General features: G+C 41.8%; 1 protein-coding gene across 1 annotated transcript; it reads left to right on the top strand.

Annotated features, from left to right (window-relative positions):
• The first annotated feature begins 1,062 nt into the window (after positions 1–1,062).
• On the top strand, positions 1,063–17,085 carry KICS2 (KICSTOR subunit 2). The gene is made up of 3 exons (XM_054025493.1): positions 1,063–1,345; positions 7,882–8,170; positions 15,720–17,085. Exons 1-3 carry the CDS (start codon positions 1,111–1,113, stop codon positions 16,534–16,536), a joined length of 1,341 nt encoding a protein of 446 aa, XP_053881468.1. The 5' UTR covers positions 1,063–1,110; the 3' UTR covers positions 16,537–17,085.
• The last annotated feature ends 4,023 nt before the right edge of the window (positions 17,086–21,108 follow it).

Below are 21,108 nucleotides of genomic sequence, written 5' to 3'. Positions count from 1 at the left end.
GGTCCCTTCTGGCCTGACACCCCTATACGACCCAGCTCCCTTTCTATGCAATGGTTCCTCCTCGGGGAATTCTAAAACAAAAAACAAAACAAAAAACAAAATGTGCACAATATTTTAAAATTCTGCCAATGTTATTTCTCAAAATAACACTATATAATCATTTAGTAATTTATTTAAAAATACTGTCAGCAAAGATATCTGTAACAATACAGCCACACAAAATTTCCCCCAGTAGTAGAGACTTAAATAAACCCCTATGACAGCCTAGTTCCTGTTTCTCTGCTTCCCCCCCTCCCCAGAAATTCACCCCCTCATGCCCCCTACCCTCCTAGAGCCCAGGAATCCAGAGGGAGAAACAGCCTGATGCTGGGTTCCCAAGCTTGCAAGGAGTTTCCTGAATGTCATCCCCCGCCCCCTTCCTTCAGGGGGTGCTGAGAATTGCAACTGCTGGGAACCCTCCAGTTCCCTCCCCCGCTTCCGGGCTGCCCCAGTCTTCTATTTCCCAGCCGGGCTCTACAGGGTCCAGCGGCCTCTAGCTAAACTCAGCATCACTGCAGCCCATTTCTGTGGGGAAAGGAAGTTCTGCGCACACGTGGTTAATTTCTGCACACTTCTGCATTGCACCGTGGCGCAGAATCCCCCAGCAGTAAAGGCTCTGTTCACCCCTGAGGCAGAACAGAGGGTACCGCTGCCAGGGAAGGTGCTGGGATCCCTGAGGCAGCGAGAGCCTGAGCAAAGCCCGCGGGATCAGGCTTAGGCTGCCCTCCCCTGCCACAGGGGAGCCATGAGAACGCTGGGCCGCGCTCTGGGCACCCACCAGCCGCCCTTCCCCATACTTAGCGCCCGAGACAACCGCGCCCAAACCCCACAGAAGTGAAGGCCTTTCTACCCGCCGACGTCACCCGGCTTTTTTTGGAGCATGCGCCTTAGTCCATACTGCTCCCCTTCCCCCCACACCTCACACGTCACATGGCCAACGAGGGGCGGAGTCAGCGCGGCGACGCCCCGCCCCGTCCCGCTCACGTGTCAGGCGGTGGCGGGGAGGGGGGGTGTGCGGGGTGGCCTGGCGCATCACGTGCCCGGCGGGAAGCTGGAAGCGGCCGGCGCGGCATGGGCGAGTCGATCCCGCTGGGCGCCCCGGTGCCGCTGGAGCAGGCCGTGCTGGAGACGTTCTTCTCCCACCTGGGCATCTTCTCGTACGACAAGGCCAAGGACAATGTGGAGAAGGAGCGGGAGGCCAACAAGAGCGCGGGAGCCAGCTGGCTCTCCCTGCTGGCCGGGCTGGCGCACCTGGCCGCCGCCGAGAAGGCCTATCACAGCATGACCTTCCTGGGCCAGAAGCTAGGTACCCGCCGGGCTCGGGCCGCGCGGCGCTCGGGGGCTGCCGGGCGCCTCCGCCCTGGGCGCTCCGCTCTGGCGGCCTCCTCCTGTCGCTTGGGGGGCCCCGGCTGGCAGCGCCCCTGGGCTTTGGGGGGCCTGCCCAGGGAGGGGACCGGGCCATAGGGGCGGCCAGCAGGTGGTGGCTGCCCTGGGGCGGTGACAGTGCAGGGGCGGTGCCGCTGCTGTATGGAAGCCGGGGCCAGCGTTCAGCCGTCCAGCCACCGGACCTGATGCCCGAGGGGGCAAAGGTTCCCTGCTGCCGCTTGTGGCCATTGACAGCAGCATCCCCGGCTACGTGTACTGCTCGCAGAGAGGTGGTGGCTGCTTTCTAGCTGACTGTCCTAATTATAGCCATCCCTTACATCCTGCTGTGTAGTCTCAGCAGAAAGGCCAACGATTGACTGGTTCAGACTGAACAGCTCTGTAACCTGCTAGAAGTTGCCTCTTAATGTCAGAGTTGAGCATGCTAGCAGTGCACTGGGGAAAGGTGGTGCTACCTCTGTCCACGTTCAATGTGTCCTGTACATATACTAGGATTTTGGCCTCCAGAGTTATAATTTACAAGCATTTAAATTCATACACACAATATTTGATGATCTAATCCAGCAGTTCTCAAACTCTGGGTCAGGACCCCAAAGTGGGTTGTGACCCCATTTTAATGGGGTTGCCAAGGCTGGCTTGGACTTGCTGGGGCACAGGGCTGAAGCCTGAGCCCCACCACCCGAGGCCGAAGCCTGAAGGTTTCAGCCCTGCGTGTTGGGACTCAGGTAACTGGCCCCGCACCTGGGGCTGAAGCCCTTGAGCTTCAGCTTTGCCTCCCTGCCTGTGTCAGTGGGGCATGTGTGGGCTCAGCCTTCAGCCCTCCCTATTGGGGTTGTGTAGTAATTTTTATTGTCAGAAGGGGGTCGTGGTGCAATGAAGTTTGAGAACCCCTGATTTAATCTTTACCTTACTTTATATACATATATTAAAAACAAAACAAAAAAAAAATGCAGGATATTATACCTGTAGGGCCACCCTTGGGTATATGATGGGTAGATGCAAAACATGTGAGTTGATAGTATAAGGCACAGCAGTTATTCATCTGGCAACTTAACAATGTATGGCTTTTGAGACTGGGCAAAAAGTGTAAGAATCCCCAAAATTAGGTACTGTGGCCATGGGTCTGGCCAAACTGTGCTCGGTGCAGTGCCTAAAAGGGGTGGGACAGAGGGTTCATGTAATCTTTGCACACATGGCCCTAGAGCAGGGGTAGTCAGTAGACAGACTGGGTCAAATCTGGACTTTCAGATGCTTTTGAACACACCACAAAATCTTTATTTAATTATCATTATTTTTTTCTCCTTCTCTGGAGTCTGGACCTTGACTATAGCCTGACCAAGAAATTTGGACCTTGACAAAAAAATAACTGATTACCCCTGTCCTAGAGGCTAAAGTTAGAGCAGCCTCAGGGCTGCTTTAATTTAACCAGGCTGCTAACAGCCCTCTAAAAGCTGTTACACAGATGTGGATGGCGGGAACATAAGAAGCTCTAGCAATAATCCCTTCTGCCCTCTGCTTGCTTATGCTGATTTTATGCCATCTGGGGATTTCCTCTTATGCGGGGGCATCCCAGATGCCCTGTTGAAGGCAGCTGATTTCCCTTTTACATCTGGAAGTGGCATACAGGGCATATTGAAGGCCGAAGATTTGTCCTATAACTCTCTAGGCACCAACTATACATACAATATAATGGGGGCTAATTTAGCTACAACTAATCAGGAAAAAGATCTTGGAGTCATCGTGGATAGTTCTCTGAAGACATCCACGCAGTGTGCAGCAGCAGTCAAAAAAAAGCAAACAGGATGTTAGGAATCATTAAAAAGGGGATAGAGAAGAAGACAGAGAATATCTTATTGCCCTTTTATAAATCCATGGTACGCCCACATCTTGAATACTGCGTACAGATGAGGTCTCCTCATCTCAAAAAAAGATATACTGGCATTAGAAAAGGTTCAGAGAAGGGCAACTAAAATGATTAGGGGTTTGGAACAGGTCCTATATGAGGAGAGATTAAAGAGGCTAGGACTTTTCAGCTTGGAAAAGAGGAGACTAAGGGGGGATATGATAGAGGTATATAAAATCATGAATGATGTGGAGAAAGTAAATAAGGAAAAGTTATTCACTTGTTCCCATAATATATGAACTAGGGGCCACCAAATGAAATTAATGGGCAGCAGGTTTAAAACAAATAAAAGGAAGTTCTTCACACAGCGCACAGTCAACTTGTGGAACTTCTTGCCTGAAGAGGTTGTGAAGGCTAGGACTATAATAGGGTTTAAAAGAGAATTGGATAAATTCATGGAGGTTAAGTCCATTAATGGCAATTAGCCAGGATGGGTAAGGAATGGTGTCCCTAGCCTCTGTCAGATGGTGGAGATGGATGGCAGGAGAGAGATCACTTGATCATTACCTGTTAGGTTCACTCCCTCTTGGGTACCTGGCTTTGGCCACTGTCGGTAGACAGGATACTGGGCTAGATGGACCTTTGGTCTGACCCAGTACAGCCATTCTTATGTTCTTCTCCATGCTCCCCCATGATTATGCCCCTACCATGAGATGGGGAGACCACTTATATGCTTAAGAAGGTAGTTAAAATTTCATGCCCATTCAGTTCTCTGCTTGAGACTGCCAACGAGAATGCAAATTAGTGCTGTTGTTAGTGGTCGCTTTTCACTTGGATACCTGCAACTTTTAATCACCTGAGGTGGATTTGATGTGAAAAGAACCTTTTGTAATTACAAATTTCATAAGTAGTTTTGAGGTGCAGTCTGGTTTTGCAATTCTTTTCCTCAAGTACTATATTTGAGATGTGGGGGATGAAATAATAGGACATGATTGAGTTAAAGATTTTAATATGAAAACGATGGGTATGGTCTGCTGCAATTCTGAAGTAAATATACATCTTTGTGTAACTTACTGCAAATTCTGGGGTGGTGATGTGTATGTAGTCGTCTGATTCTGTCCACTGTCTGTATCCAGGGGAGAGTGCTGTATGATGCTGTTCTAAAATAGTGCAAAAATCATAAGCCCAGTCCTTGGGGTTTCACACATCTTTCACTAAAATGAGGTGTGTTCAAAAATATAACACCAGCTCTGCAAATATTTTAAACTCAACAGCCACCAAAGTAGCCTGGTTAGTTTCTCTAAAAGAATGGGATAATGATATCTCTATTGACTTTGCTGATATTCTTTCTTGCACTAAAACAGATTTTAAAGTTCTAGGCTTTGTGGCTGGACATGAACGTGGGCGCTCTCTTTAACACTATTGGTGCGTGAGAGGCATTTTAAGAAAACAATTCTTTTTCGTCTATCAGTATCTATAATCAGCAATATGAGTAATTCTATGACCAAAACCTGATCAGTCATATCCAATGCCACAACTTCGTTACGTAGGTTTGTAATTTAAAATGTAAGCAAGATAACTTGTTACTACTCAGGCTAATATGTCATACCTGCTGACATCAGATACCAGGCTAAATTGACTTTGGATAATCAGGTATCATTTGTTCAAACGGCTTGTTGTGGACTTTGGGGGCCAGCAGAGACAGGGGTTTTCAGTTTGTTTCTCTGGTGTTTGAAAAATTCTCTGTCAAGTTTGCAGTTGCAAAGTATTTGAAAACTCTAGGTCCTGAATGAAACTTTCAATATCTGCATAAAATCTAGTTTTGAAGTAGTGTTCTTAAAATATATATTATTTGTGTTACATGGATTTTCCTTAACATGTTAACATATCTTTCAGCCTAAAAAATGAAGGGAATTCCATTTTAAGGGGTGCACACTGTGAACTTAAAATTCACAACTTCTTTTCCCAGAATGAATCAGATTGGAACAAAGGTGCTGATCCTGCAATCTATCCCTTAGGGGTGGACGCCTGCATAGAGTCCCATTGAAGTCAGTGAGGTTCCACCCGGGCATTGTTTTAGCCCCAGTAGATTCTCCTGCAAGATGGGGGCCTAAGTGCTCTGTGCATGTTGAATCTTTTGCCTTCTGTGTTGAGCCTGCTGTCTGCTGAGAGTTTCTGGTGGTTTTGCCTGGTTCAGTGAACTGACATGATTGCAAGCTGCAGATGTAAGTGGAAGTAATGCATATAGCCAGTGAGTAAGGTTTTATCCAGATTTATGGTTGGAATCCTACTTGTAAAAGAGGGGAGAGAGGTTTGCAGTGTCACTGTACATAATGTTACATGACCTGTGGTGGAGTCTGTCCTCATAATGTAATGCAGCATCTTAAAAGTGGCCTGCAAAAGCTGTTTTTTTTTTTTGTTTGTTTTAAAGAAAGTCTGCCCTTTTTTGCTTCTTAATTTTTTGCATGTAATACATTATTATGTTGGAAAGATGTTATTGAGATCGTAAAATTAAGCCCTCTGAAGTTAGGAAATGAGAATTTAAGTTGCTTATGCAACCTTATTTTGGCCCCCTTGTACTTTGACAGTCTTTAATGACAAAACTACATACTATATTTTTCATAGGATTTATTCTGCAGTTGTGTATTCTCTACTTCTGCTTTGATGGCAACCTGGGCCAAGATTTAGAATGTTCATGTTTACCTTGTTGCTGTGGCACATTGCTTGAATTGTCAGCAAGAATTTGGCAACAGAAGGGAAATGGCAATTTTAAAAAGTTTCTCTCTGCTAACCCTGAAAGGAAAAGGTGCTTCTCTAGCCTCAGGAATTATTGCCTGCCAAATTTCAAAGTCATGCTGCAGACAATGAAAGTGTGTGTTTTTTTTTTTTTTCCTTTCAAAAAAAGGTCCCAAGAATCTTTTTTTATAATGGAGTATGCTTAGCATCCAAAATACAGTTTATTAGTAAGGCTAAGATTCTTGTCACGGATATTTTTAGTAAATGTCACGGACAATAATGAAAAATTAACAGAAGCCTGTGACCTATCCCTGATGTTTACTAAAAATATCCATGGTAAAATGAGGAGCCTGGGCAGCTGCGGTTGGGCTGGGAGCTCCAGGGTCCCCCCCTGCTGAACTCCAGGGATCCCCCTGGGGCGGCGGGGGACCCTGCAGTTCCCAGCCCCACGGGGCTGGCTGAAGTCACAGAGGTCTTTGGAAGTCACGGAATCTAAAGGATCTAAAATTCCCTTCCCCTTTCAACTCTATATTTAATTTCACTAGTTCTCCAGTCACTATAGAATGGATAAAAATAGTTAAGACCTAAATTTATAATGTAAAAATCAAACAGTAAAGGCTTAACAAAATTTTCAGGCTCCCTTTATTACCTCATAAAGAAGCAAAAAGAGCACAGGCACAACAGTTTTTTCTTTTACTAGGTCACTTTTAAAACATTTTACTTTACTTCGAAACAGGTTAAATATCATGGGAAGGTAGTTGGTGTGGGCATATAATGACATACAACAATACAACAGGGGAGGCTTGTGATTGGTAAACAGCTTAGTAGGACAACAGTCTTTTTGCTCTCTGTTTCACCCCAAGTTATCTCTTGGGTCCTAGCATCCTGTCATCCATACATAGTACATTTTCTTTCTGCTCCATTCATGCTGGTAGCGGCCCTTTGTTGCAGCATCGAGTTGTTATGAAGCAAGGACACCTCTGCAGCAGATCCATGCATCTGTTTAGTAATACAGGTGGCCTTCAGTGGAGATTATTAATTAGAGCTAGTGAAATGGTGCCTTCATGCGGTCCGTTCCTGGCATCTAATGAAGTATCTTTACTTTTTTTTTATTCGTTCTTTTAAATCCCAATTGGTGTCAAGCAGCTGTTGAGAAAATACAAGCCCACATTCCCCTTGTTCTCAATAATTTAAGATGTACTTGTTTGCGTTTTGTCTTGTTATGGAATAACCTGCCATGCAGTCCTCTGAAGTATGTGGGTATTGTTTTCCTCTGGGATTTTGATTTGCAGTTGGGTTGTTCAGGGAGTTGAAAACTTTTGGTATACGCACAATTGTATGGTTCACATTTAAATTCTGTCTTACAAATTTTAAATGTTTCATTTTTTAAAGGGCATTGTCACATTAAAAGGTCTAGTGTTATTAATAGTATCATAGATTATTAAAATTGCGCCGTGACTCATGTGTCTAGTCTCCAGAGAAAGGAGTGTTTCCAGGTCACAGCTGATATGTTAGCAAGGCTAGGCGAGAACTTATTTATACTGTGACCTTCCTGAAAATTGGAGATGGGTGGGAGGGAGGCAGGCAGGCAGAGAGGGGAAGTCTTACACCAGTCCCTTGTTGAAAAATGAATTGCAATAAGCATGAATTATGCCAGTCACTGAACAAAATTATGCGTAGTGCCTATGCAAATGCTTATTCCCAATGTACTTATCTGAAAGGTATTCTGTGAGTGGAAAAATACCTCAGAGAAATATCTTAATGTAGACATTTAGGAGCACCTAGCTGAAAGGAGGCATGGTTGCTCACCATTTCCCAGTATTGTTGTCTATCTTTGCCATCCCTGGGTTTTGGTAATACATCCATATTTATCTGAACAGGTGGTCAGTCATTCTTCAGCCGAAAGGACTCCATCCGAACCATCTACACATCTCTGCACAATGAGCTGAAGAAGGTGGTGGCGACGGGTCGCAATGCACTAGGAGGAACAGCTCCTCACTTGGAAGAGCTGCTTTCTCACCTGTCTGAACAGCTCTGTTTTTTTGTTCAGGCTCGGATGGAAATTGCTGACTTCTATGAAAAAATGTTCACCCTCAGCACCCAAAAGTTCATTAACTCTGAGGAACTCGTAAACATTTTGGAATCCATCCTAAAGAAATACAGCTCAAGGTGAGTTCTTGTTTATTAGAATTAAATACTCAGATGTGTCATGTTGTTCTCTGCAGTACTGTAAATGAGGATGAGGCCTAAGCAAGTCCTCTCCAGCAAGTATAATAATTTTGCTGTCTTATGCTTTTGTTAAGCAGCACAGTCCTCCACCTGAGTTCATGCATTAAACAAATGTGACATGAGTAACACAGCATTTCTCCAATACTCAAAACATGACCCTTCTTGCAAGAAAATGTGAAGATTCTTTAGCTCATCATGGTCACAGAATTGTCTTCTCAGTCATTTCTTGCACTCAGCAAATAGGAAGAGTTGTGTTAATTATAGGCAGTGAAGGGAGTTTTGCAGCAGCAGTGTTTCATGTGAAAAATGTATGTTAAATTCAAAGTGGAGTTAAGTTTATGAGGATGAACATAGAATTAGTGTAGAAATAAGATACAAATACTTGCATCTGAGCAGTTTTGTTTTTAGACTGGAAAATGTGCCCATCACCTAGTCTCCAGAAGCATATGTAGAGATTAAAATAATGTGTAGTTTATCTACAAGTAAACTAAAATCTCACTCCAGGATATATTTCTTTATGAATACCATTGTTGCCACTCTGGAGATACTTTACACCATACCCTGAAGTCAACTTGAGATTTACTGGACCAACAGGGCAGCAAGTGCCAGAGTTTCTATGCCCTCTAGCTGCAAACTGTGTAGATGATCAAATTTATGGATGATAGCAGGAGCCCCCAACCTGATCACAGCTGACACAAAGGTCCATACAAAGAGAGGCTGTTTCTTAGTTATCTAAAACATAGAAGCCTTTACACTGATAGGGATTTTGAAATGTACTGTGGGATAAAATTGAAAGTATATAGAATAAAACAATGACAATTGTTTTAAAATAGTCAGCTGTTGTAGACAGTCTTTGAAAGCTAACAAAAGTGTTCAGTTTACTTTCTCCTCTAGGTAACAATCACATTCTCATCAGAAATACATTTGAGGGGTTCCTATGTCAGGAAGCTAAATTAGATTTTAAACTGACACATGCTTTAGGAAGAATCAACATAATTCGCAGTGCTGCCTTAAAACATTCCAGATCTAGGCACTGCAGTTTAATAATTTACCATTTCAATGCAACTTCTGCAGACTCAGCTCTTGTTGGCTACCAGTGCAAATGGTTAGATAAAAAGGACACTAATAACATATTGTAAGAAACATAGGCAGAATCACTTTGGAACTGGTGGAAGCTTAAAACATTAAAGGGACAATGCACATTAAAAATTGTATGTTTCAGAAACTTTTCCCTCTTAGTGCTTTTAGCATTATCTAAGACCGGAGAAAAAGATCTTTCTGTTTCCATTTGGTTTATGCTGTGTGGTTGACAACACTTGTGTAGCCTGTTTCACAAGTCATTGGAAGAGCAAAACATGCTAAGAAATGTAAAATGACCAAAATTAGCAAAGAGATTATGGGTAATACCTGGAAACATCAAACTTTTAAAAATAGATTTCATGTTCCTGTCACTAGTCTTATAACTTTTTAATGTATTTTTTCATGCTTTCTGTTCTTTAGATAGTAGCTCAGATCCTGCTCTGGATTAGATGGCTGCCTCTATGATGGAGGAATCCGAAAGTGACATAGAGTCAATGTAGAGGCTTCTGTGCCAAAAGGGGGTGTAGCTAGGGCTTCCTTCAACTCTGGCATTCCTCAGTTGCCAGAGCAGTCTCTGCAGCCTACTGCCAGCAAGTGTAGACTAGAGCAGTTTTCACATTGCACCTGATCAGTCCCTATCATATATTAGAGCAATCTCAGAATTGGGGGAGTGTAATAAAGCCACCTTTGTGCCATCTCTTCTCCTTGTCCCCTTCCTGGGAGTGTGTGAATCTTCTTCATCTGCATCTTAAAGTCTGGGCCATTATTAGTTAGTTGATTTGTAGGTTTTTAAGGCCAGAAAGGACCACTATGATCGTCTCATCTGACCTCAGTGTCTTTCCTTCCTTCATTTTATTTACTTGGAAAATTAAATATGTATATGGACATAAAAAATGGAGCAAGGTATCATGCTGTCTGGAGTGGCTCATGACCATGAGTGCCAACCTCGGGGCAGACTGTCAAGAAGCAGGGCAGAGACCCCAAACTAGTTGTATGTTCGGCAATTAGATTTCACCAATCCAGTAACAAGTGTGAACTCCTGAAGCGCTATAACAGTCTTACCATGGAGTCTCAGACAATCCCCTGGGGCATTCCAGTCTCTCTTGCTACCTAAGCAAGCTGGATTTAATGATAGTTGGTTGCTATACACCAAAGATCAGAAAAGACTCAGATTGTTTCCAGTCCCAAGAGACCAGGTCAGTTTGTACCTTAGATCTCACTCCAAATACCACGCTTGTGGCCAATTCTATAGTAAACCGTCTAAGGATTTATTAACTAAGAAAAGAAATGAGAGATTTACTACAAGGTTAAAGTGGGCAAGCATATATACACGCATGAGTTAGTTTATGGTTCCAAAAGGAACAGGTGTACTTGTGGCACCTTAGAGACTAACAAATTTATTTGAGCATAAGCTTTCGTGGGCTACAGCCCACTTCATCGGATGCATGCAGTGGAAAATACAGTAGGAAGATATACATAGACACACATACACACACACACATACCATGAAACAATGGGTGTTACCATATACACTATAAGGAGAGTGATCAGTTAAGGTGAGCTATTATCAGCAGGACAGAAAAAGAACTATTTGTAGTGGTAATGAAAATGGCCCATTTCAGCAATTGACAAGAAGATGTGAGAAACTGTTGCAGGGAGGAGAGGGAACATGGGGAAATAGTTTTACTTTGTGTAGTGGCCCATACACTCCCCGTCTTTATTCAAGCCTAATTTAATGGTGTTCAATTTGCAAATTAATTCCAATTCAGCAGTCTCTCGTTGGAGTCTGTTTTTGAAGTTTTCTTTGTTGTAAGATTGCGACTTTTAGGTCTGTAATCGAGTGGCCAGGAAGATTGAAGTGTTCTCCAACTGGTTTTTTTAATGTTCTAATTCTTGACATCTGATTTGTGTCCATTTATTCTTTTACGTAGAGACTGTCAGAGTTGTAGGAATCGGTCAGCTCTGAATGTCTTTTAGGGCTGAGCCAGGTTGACCCTGGGGATCTCTGCTTCTGTTTCTTAGCTCCAGCCCTGTGAGAGTCCAAACAGCAAAACAGAGATGAAAAATTTTCTTATCAGCTGCTTTGATTTCCTTCTTCTAGAATTCAAGCTGAGGGGATGAGCCCTTTCGCACATAGCCTCTTCATGGCTGTGAAGGAGCAATTAACAAAGTCTTTGTATTGTGATGTCCCTCAATGGCCCATTTAGTTTTGATAGGTTTCAGAGTAGCAGCCGTGTTAGTCTGTATCCGCAAAAAGAACAGGAGTACTTGTGGCACCTTAGAGACTAACCAGTTTATTTGAGCATAAGCTTTTGTGGGCTACAGCCCACTTTATCGGATGTATAGAATGGAACATATAGCAAGGAGATATATATACACATAAAGAGAACTTGAAAAGGTGGGAGTTGCTCTACCAACTCTAAGAGGCTAATTAATAAAGATGAGCAATTATCAGCAGGAGAAAAAAATCTTTTGTAGATAATCAGGATAGCCCATTTAAGACAGTTTGACAAGAAGCTGTGAGGATACTTAACATGGGGAAATAGATTCAATGTGTGTAATGGCTCAGCCATTCCCAGTCTCTATTCAAACCTAAGTTGATGGTGTCTAATTTGCATATTAATTCAAGTTCATCAGTTTCTCGTTGGAGTCGGTTTTTGAAGCTTTTCTGTTGCAAGATTGCCACCTTTAGGTCTGTTAGTGAGTGACCAGAGAGGTTGAAGTGTTCTCCTACTGGTTTTTGAATGTTATGATTTGATAGGCCTTCTTGATAGGCAGGAGTAGATCCCTCCTGGCTGGGTTCATGGTTTCGGAGCAAACATTTTTTTACAGTTACAAAGCAAAAAGTTAAATATTGCCTTGTGACAACTAGGTGTTGTAAGCAGTTCACAGTTCTTAATACACAGGCTGAATTCCCTGCTCAGTCTGGGACCAGTCTCCCCATTTCAAAGTCTTCCAGACATTCTTGTTGCCGTCAGAGTAGATGGGGGAGGTGAGAGGTGACATCATTGCCCCTCCTTTTATACTCTCTACCTGGTGCTGGAAAGATCATTGCTGTGTCACGGGTTAGACAGCCCCCATAGTGTATGTTCTCTCACAGGAGACTCCGGGAGGGGTCCACTGGAGAATAGATTCTTCTTAATGAGCCATCTATACATGGCAGGCTAGTCCTGATGTAAATCTATTTTGGGGGTGTTAGTTGCTCCTTTGTTACCACAGAAAAGCTAGCTTGTGGGCATCTCCCAAACTCTCATGTTGCAATAACTAACATATAGCTAATTTCACATACAATACATACAATTGAACAGGATAGTAATGTTCAACAGATTTTTCAAATGATACCTTACAAGGAATACTTAGTATAAAACATATAACAGTGATAAATATGTGGGTACAAGGTGTTATTTTGAGGTACAGTGTCAGTGTTCTACTAGAATATTGTAAAAATCCTGTCCGTTTTATGCAATGCTACGCTTCCTCAAGACATTTCTGTGTTATGAGACTTAATTAAAGTAGATGTTCTTGGCATATAACTGTCCATTTATTCTGCAGTCAGCATATTTTCAAGCTTTTAGTCAAGGCTGATGTGTATTTTTGGATTAAAACGGTTTAACGAATCCTGCTATGTAGTGAGACATGAAAAGATCACTATGAGGCATGAAGCAAAGTGGGAATTGGGAGCTGCACATCATAATGTTAATCCCCAAGACTTGGCAGAACTGCATTTACATGAATGTTTTAGCTGCTGTTAATGATGAATAACCTTCATAGGTCAATATCGCTATAATAAGTGTTCAAACGCTTGATGGTCTAAGTATAGCACATTTTGAGACTATTTAGAAGGAATAGGGTTTCAGAAGAATGAATTCGCTTAAGACAGGACAGTATTCTTTTTGATGCTAACGGACAGCAGATCAGTGAAAATAAATACATAATGCTGTACGTGGTAGAATATTCTTATTAATCAGCACACTCATTTTCTCAGAGAAGTGTTCTAATAGACCTGTGGCTCCCCACCATCTGAAATAGCCAGTAAACCCTGGATCTTTGCTGCAGTAGAAAGCTAAAATGTGTGTTAATTGTCTAATTTATCTTCAGAGCAGTGCTCATCATGTGATCTGCCAGATTTCTTTCAAAATAACTGCCTCCCCTCCTTCCTCCCAAGCTAGAAAGGATGTATTAATGCCACACAACTAACTGCTGATGGCTACTTTAACACTGTTCTATAATCTGTCAAACACCGTTCTCAGGTTTTTGTCTCAGACTGTCAATGTTAATATGCACTAGAGAGATGAGTTATACTGGTTCCTGTTTTCCTTAAAGATACCTGCCAAAAATTTAGGGTGGGGGGGAAATGTGCTTTTTTGCTGTTTTAAGATGACTTAAATGAGTCCTGGCCAGCTTAAATCTACCTTTTAATTTCTTTTCCCTTAAAAATATAAGGAATATTACATCTTGTCTTTCCTGTTTTTGCTTAGTGGCCCATAAAAACTAATTGGGAGCATTCTCAGACCTTACTTGAACAAGGTATAACATGCTGACTCCTTCAGGAAAAACAGGATAGACAAGTTCTGAATTAATTCTGTCAGAAAGAAAATAAGAACCCAAACCACACCGACTTTTATGTATCAAACAGGAGCAAACAAGGGGGGGGGGGGGGACACCCATTTCCCCCTTCTGTTATTTATCATAACAGGGAGAGAGAAATGAGTTCTCTCTCTCTTTCATTAGATCTAAATTTATTTTTTATTTTAGAATATAAACCCCTATGCTTCAGGACATAAACTAGCCACTCATTTTGAGGGGTTAGGAAAACACTTTCCATGTGGGTATTTTTTTCAATAATTTCCCATTAGGGGTTTCTTGCAACTTCCTTTGAAGTATCTGGTACTGGCCACCATCAGAGAGAGAATATTACACCAGTGAGGCCACTGGTCTGATCCAGTAAAGCAATTTCTGTGTGACAGCACAACACATTTTATGTGATATGGTACAGTATATTAGATCTTGTATGCAATTTCCATCTTGACTCAAAACCAAGATAACATTACTGTATCAGTGAAGATACAATAGTTGTACTCTGCTAGTTTCACTTGCTGCCTTAGGACTCTTACAGCACCATCAGTGGTCATGATGGTCTGGGAAATTCCACCAGAACAACTAATGCATACCATCTTGGATAGGCTCCTGATGAGAAACTTCCTATGGTAATTTTGATATTTACTTTTGAATAGGAAAATTGCATGTAAACATTGTACCTATTCAAAATGAGGATTTAAGTGCTGGGATTGGGGAAGATATCCGCTTAGGAGCAAATCCGTGGTGGTTGGAATTCTTTTGCAGTGCCTGTAGGACCAGTCACCGATTTTGCGCATACGGCTGTATTTTTGAAGGGATATTCTATGATGAATTTCCACCTCTAGCTAAAGTAAGTTCCAAACATACATGTTTGTTACTTGACTGGAAATTGAGTTTCTGTACATGTCACACATGCAAGAGCATGGAGTTGCTCTGCTTCCTCTAAATAAGAGGCATATTAAAAATTCAAGTTAATTTAAGAAAAGTGAGTGGTTCATTCTCTAATTTCCTGTGTCCTATCTCACCCAGGCCTGCTCTGACATGGCAGGACCCCTCTTGTGCATAAAACGTGTAATGGCACTCAGACTAAGAGCTTTTTTTTTTTTTTCTTCAACTTCTGTTGTGTAAGTGAAGGGATGATCTTGTCCTCAAATTTCTGGTGTCTGATGGATTCATCCATGATAGCAGCTCCAGTGTGATGTTGGTCAGACCTCCATCAGACCTTGCCCCTCAGCTGCTGTGATTTAAAGTTTGAGAGAAGGTTTGGCAGCAGATACAGTCAATTATGGTTTTATTTACCAATTCCCCCTATTCAGCCTCTGCTGTTCCTATTTCATTGTGAGGAAACAAGTGACTGTGAGGAAGCCTAGTTGGACAACGATCGTGCAATTTTGGGTGTGTTAATTGCTTTGACAGAGATGTCTGGGTAACTAGACCATAACCATCAAAAAGTGTCTTATTACCAGTAGTTATGGAATATTAAAATAATTAGCAGTTGTTTTTTTTTTTTAAAGTTCAGCATCCTAGTGGTTGGAAAGGGAAGTGGCATTGGTGTTGGAACTTATCAAATTCTTTCAATTGATACACATACATTTGTATCATTTGTTTTTATCAGGCATGAAGAGATGCTACATTTTTAATTTAAAATATTTATGCAAAAACAATGTTAAAAGTCATGCTTTTTAAACTAATCAACATAGAATTCTTCTGCTTACGCTTTCTGTTTGACTTTCAGTGATGTTTTGCCTGCAAGTTGGTGTACTAGTGAATATAAAACTTTTGCTATCATGTGCAACATCCATCACACTTTTAAAAATGTTTTGTTTTCTAGATTTCACCATCCAATCCTCAGTCCTCTTGAAAGCAGCTTCCAGCTGGAAGTGGATGTGCTTGCACATCTTTTAAAGGCTCAGGCTCAGATCTCAGAGTGGAAGTTTCTCCCCTCCCTAGTCAACTTGCACAGTGCTCATACAAAGCTGCAGACGTGGGGCCAAATTTTTGAGAAACAGCGAGAGACCAAGAAACATCTGTTTGGAGGGCAGTCTCAGAAGGCCGTACAACCACCACACCTTTTCCTCTGGTTGCTGAAACTCAAAAACATTCTCCTTGCCAAGTTTAGCTTTTACTTTCATGAGGCCCTCAGTCGACAAACAACTGCATCCGAAATGAAAACGTTGACTGCTAAAACTAACCCTGATTATTTTGGGAAAATTTCCAGCTTCATCAGGAAATATGACGCGGTTAATGTTTCTCTTATCTTTGACAACCGTGGGTCAGAGAGCTTCCAGGGACATGGCTACCATCATCCCCACTCTTACAGGGAAGCCCCAAAGGGGGTGGATCAATACCCAGCTGTGGTCTCTCTGCCCAGTGACAGGCCTGTAATGCACTGGCCCAATGTAATCATGATTATGACTGACAGAACCGCTGACCTCAACAGTTTGGACAAGGTTGTTCACTTCTATGATGACAAAGTCCAAAGCACATACTTTCTGACACGCCCTGAACCTCATTTTACCATTGTAGTTATTTTTGAGGCTAAGAAATCAGAGAGGGACTCACATTTCATCTCTTTTCTCAATGAAATCTCACATTCCCTCAAGAACTCCAAAGCTTTTGCAGGCCTAAAGCCGGGATCCAAAGGATAAAATAAATATTGAATTGCAGATTGCAAGGCCATATATTAGACTGGAAAAAATAAATATTCTTGCTTTCAAGGAATACATTGATTCACAATTCTCAGAGTTTGTTTAAAAAGGAACCGTTATTTTAATATTTGTTGTGAATGCTTTTTTAGCTAATGAAAACACTTGAATAAAAATATAGAAAGAATTTTCTAGGCTGTGCACATGGGAATGACTTAGCTGTGGTGCACCAAAATGGCTGAGGTATTTTTTTTTGCATGGTGCTCTATTCACAGTATGAATTAATATTTTTCAGTCCATGACAGTTTGTCCTTAACTAAGTGGAATTTATGCACTTTATATTATGCTGATCATTGACTATAACTTATGCAGAATTTATTGAAAACTTGGTTAGAATGATTAAATTGTCTTTTCAGGACACACTGCTGTTACACTAACTATCAGGAACTATAATGGAATCTTATTTCTTAACAATGATACTCATTGGGGATTATTGGAAACTTGCAGATCTTCAAGCAAACAACTGCAATAAAGTCAATACATCATAAAATGTACTCTTATTTTGGTAACTGATATGTCACTATACAAAAACCTTGAAAAATAAGTCTTAGAAATGAGGCTTTTCTTTGACATTCGCTTTTAAATCCCCACTAAACTAGGGGGAGAGTGCCAATATTGTGAACTATAAAGTGTGCAGATTAGCCATAATTCTACAGGATATAGAAGCAAAAAAGTCAAATTTGCAGCACAAGCATAGAGTGCAATGTCCACACGATTACAGCTTATAAAGTACACTGGTAATGTCAAAACTACGGGATGCTAGGTTTTAAATTTCTGCTTATGGAATGAAATTGAAGATAGTAGCTTCAGTTTGTGCCGATACTTTAGTACTCACAGGTAGTTTGAAATAATCTTGTGGAAAAATAACAAAGCCCTTATATTTCCTTCATCTATTTGTCTTTCTGATGACAATGCAATAGAAAAATCCAAACCAAAAACTAAAAGTCATGTATTTACACTCTCTTAAAGTTAGAGTAAGGCTGCACTATTGTTTTTCATAGCTGTTTTTTCTTTAGTACATCTTCAGTTTTGCTTTCTGTTCAGATATCATTACTAACATTTTTAAATAACTTTCCAGTTAAGATAAAAGCCAAAATTGTTTTGGTACTAGGACCTAAGACCTTCTACAACACTTGCAGTGCAGTTTATCAAGTTTTGAAATGTCTCCCTCCCACTTTACTTTTTTTAGTTTAAAAAAAAGACAGTTCCCCTCTCAACTTTTTAAAGTCATTGTGCTAGATGAGTGCTCTCCATTTCCTGTCCAATTATTATTTAAAAAAAATCATTTGTCTGTACTTGTAGCCTTCTTATAATGGGTGATTCTATCTCCCTTGTGATCAGTACCTTACTCCACAAGCACTTTCATTGGAAATCAAGTGGGACTAATCATAAAGTATGAGGTGAGTAAAGTTGAACCTTAATGGATGCACTTCATAGATGGTAAGCAGGTGTAATAAGCACATTATCGGATTTACTTTATATGTAAAGTAAGTCATTTAAGCCAAAATTTTGGTTGCCCCATTCCATTAAGACTTGCACAACTCAAACCTCATATGGCAAGCATAGTGAAAGCAACTGTTTTCATTTTCTTTTTTATAAGGATAGTGCACTTACCTTTCCCCCTTGATGCATATATCATTTTTCTTAGCCTCCATGGCAGTTGCATGCATATGAGGAGAAAATATACAATGTAATTTGCTTCCCTATAAAATGTTAAATAGAGCCATCCAAACTTCATTAGAATTATATTCAAATGTCATAGTTTTATTGTAAGTGCTTCAACATATTGTCCATCTAGCTGAGAAAATTTGTATTCTATCTATGCTAGTCCTAAATTAGCAATGGTAACACAGGTTATGGTTGGAAAGACTATTGCTTGCCACTGGAAAGTGCTAGAATGTGAAAATATGCAAGGTGGGACATGGCCAGCACCTAACTTTGCTGTGTTAGTTTCCAGATCACACTGTCTTTTAACAGGGTGGAATGTTGCTCTTGCTTCAGGGACCCAGGTCCTTGTCCTTAAAGGTATTTAGGCTCCTAATTTCCATTGAAACCAATAGGAGTTAAGTGCCTCAGTACTTTTGAGAATCTGGGCCCCAATGTGGAGATGGTGTCTGTGTTTTTCCTCTTTTAGACAAACCATTTTAACAACCCAACCCCCGCTCTACAAAGCCCAAAACAAACAACTGTAATCAATGAATGCTCCAGCCCTGTCTCTTTAGCCTGAATATGAGCAAAGGAGCTGTCATCAGCAGTAGCCTCATCCTTCATTAGGGTAATGAGTTGTTGCACAAACCTTGTCTGCCACTTTTGCCCCTGATAGCAACTGGGGCTTTGGTGGAGGGGTGTGGGTGTAAATACCTTCTCTGCTGGTGTTTGGGAGGCAGAGAGCACAGAGGTCACGGAGAGAGAGAGGCAAGGGCCAGACCTGCTGTTCATAGGGAGCAGAGCAGCAGCTGCCAGCAGAGTTGCTGAGTTTGGCTAGCGAGTGCACCTGGGCTTTTCTCCCTCCAGGGCTCTCTGTTCAATAGCACCTGTGGTGGAGTAGTGGGACTTGCTGCATTTGCCAGCTCACCCTCTGCTGGCTCTGAGGGAAGCTAAAGGCTCTCAGGCTTTCCTGTGTTGTAAAAAGCCCCTTAGTCATGTTGCTGCTTCCTACCTGCATTCATGGTGGCTTATTGGAAGGGTGAGCAGTTATAGGAATAGCATGATGCCCAGTGAAGGCTTCAGGTAAGAGCTGCTGCAGATTTAGCTGGAGCAAGAGGAGCAGGGTGGAGTTAAGGGGCTGGTGTGTTGGCTGCTGGGAGGAGCATAGGTGTTTGCCAGAGGAGGAGTGGGGTAAATGTGTGGGACCTTGCTGAGGAGAGGGAGGAGAATTGTATGTGGCCTGGGAGGTCAAGCTGTGGGGGGCATTGGATATGTGGGTTTGGGGTGGGGGAGGGATTGGATATGGCCTGGGAGTGGAAATTGTGTAGAGCTTTGAGAGAAGCATTGTATGGTTGTGGTATCAGGGATTCAAAGAAAATTAGAAACTGCGTGATATCTGGGGGAGGGGTGGGTTGGCTTGGTGAGGATCCCTGCTGTCTGTGGGAAGGAATTTCTGTCCAGGGTGTTGGGACTATAGTGTTGCTACAAATTCTGAATATACAAAAAAAAAAAAAAACAAAACCACACAGGAAGTGTGTACGTTTTAAGTGTTAAAATGTTAACTGGTACACAACATACTTACTCATTCACAGCAGCTGTTCAGCTCTAAAGCCACCCTTCCGTGAGTAAATGGGAAAGAACACATGTTTTCTAGAACAGTGTATGATATGCTGATGCACATTAATAGCAGGATTTGCAAACAAACTTCCATTGCATGGACACTTGTGTCATTCAGGCTGCTAAGCTGGAGAAGTAAATCTGGAAGATGGATTTCTCTTTTAAATTTCTTCAGTGTTATAGTAAAACACAGAACAACAATAATGATTTTTAATAGAAACAGTGAAATAAAATACTGTAGATGAAATATATCCCTATCTATGTAGCATAGTTGTTTGGTTTCATAAAAGTAATCAGTACTCAGTGGGGACAGGAAAACAGAAACTATAGTATTGGAGCAAAATTTCAAATATCTGTGGATTACTGACCCCCTCCACACACACACACACACCCACACACACTTCTAAAAGGAGATTTTTTTTTTAAATGATGGGTGTTTGATATAGTTTCTTCTAAATAATGCTGAATTCCTGCGCATAAATGTAATTCAACACTCCAGTACTTTAGTGAAGTCTAGTTCTGAACTTAGCATTGGACCCTTCCCTGTTTTAATGCTCTAAACCAGAGCCCCAGCTCTGAACTGCCCTGAATTTTGGAGTTCTGAACTTTGCAGTATTTGGCATGTAATGCTTAATTGTTGGCACATAGAGAACTTCTCACTGTGCTATGCAAACTTTAGGTTTGGATTCTGCAAGGAGAACTGTGTAGGCAAACACTTGTGGGGCTCTGTTTGAGTGCCAGCATCTGCCTGCAGGGTTGTCCTGGTAGATCAAGGCCTTAAAGTAGTAGAATGGGGAGAGCAGAGACTTTTTAGGCCGTAGGGTTAGGAGACGTCTGGAGACTTCTGCAGACAAGGAGTTGAGGCAGTGGTGTACAAGAGCAACGTGATGGAGTTGAAAGGCAGATCTATAGTCCAAAGAATTGTGGGAGAAGAGTTGTATCTTAAAAACAATTTTTTGGGTGGGGATGTATTAATTAAATGTCCAAAAATGTTTTAGGCCCCATACAGCCACTAATAAGGCCTGGTTCCTATTTTGAAGAGCTTACATGCTACGTGACACATCACACAACAAAGGGGTGATAGATTTTGTATGATATGTACTGGTGGGATGTCAAAAAGCTGCACTATCAAAACAAACTCCCAAATAAGGAGTAGTAGGATCAGACAACAGATATAGCAACAAGTGTGGTTACTCAGCAAAATGTGTGCAGGGTTGACCTTAATATTGAAAATGAGAGAGTTTGGGCTGT

The sequence above is a fragment of the Malaclemys terrapin genome, chromosome 1 (assembly GCF_027887155.1).
Source record: "Malaclemys terrapin pileata isolate rMalTer1 chromosome 1, rMalTer1.hap1, whole genome shotgun sequence".
NCBI classification, from domain to species: Eukaryota; Metazoa; Chordata; order Testudines; family Emydidae; genus Malaclemys; species Malaclemys terrapin.
Note: the sequence above shows the minus strand (reverse complement) of the source record. Positions and strands in the feature narration are given on the sequence as shown.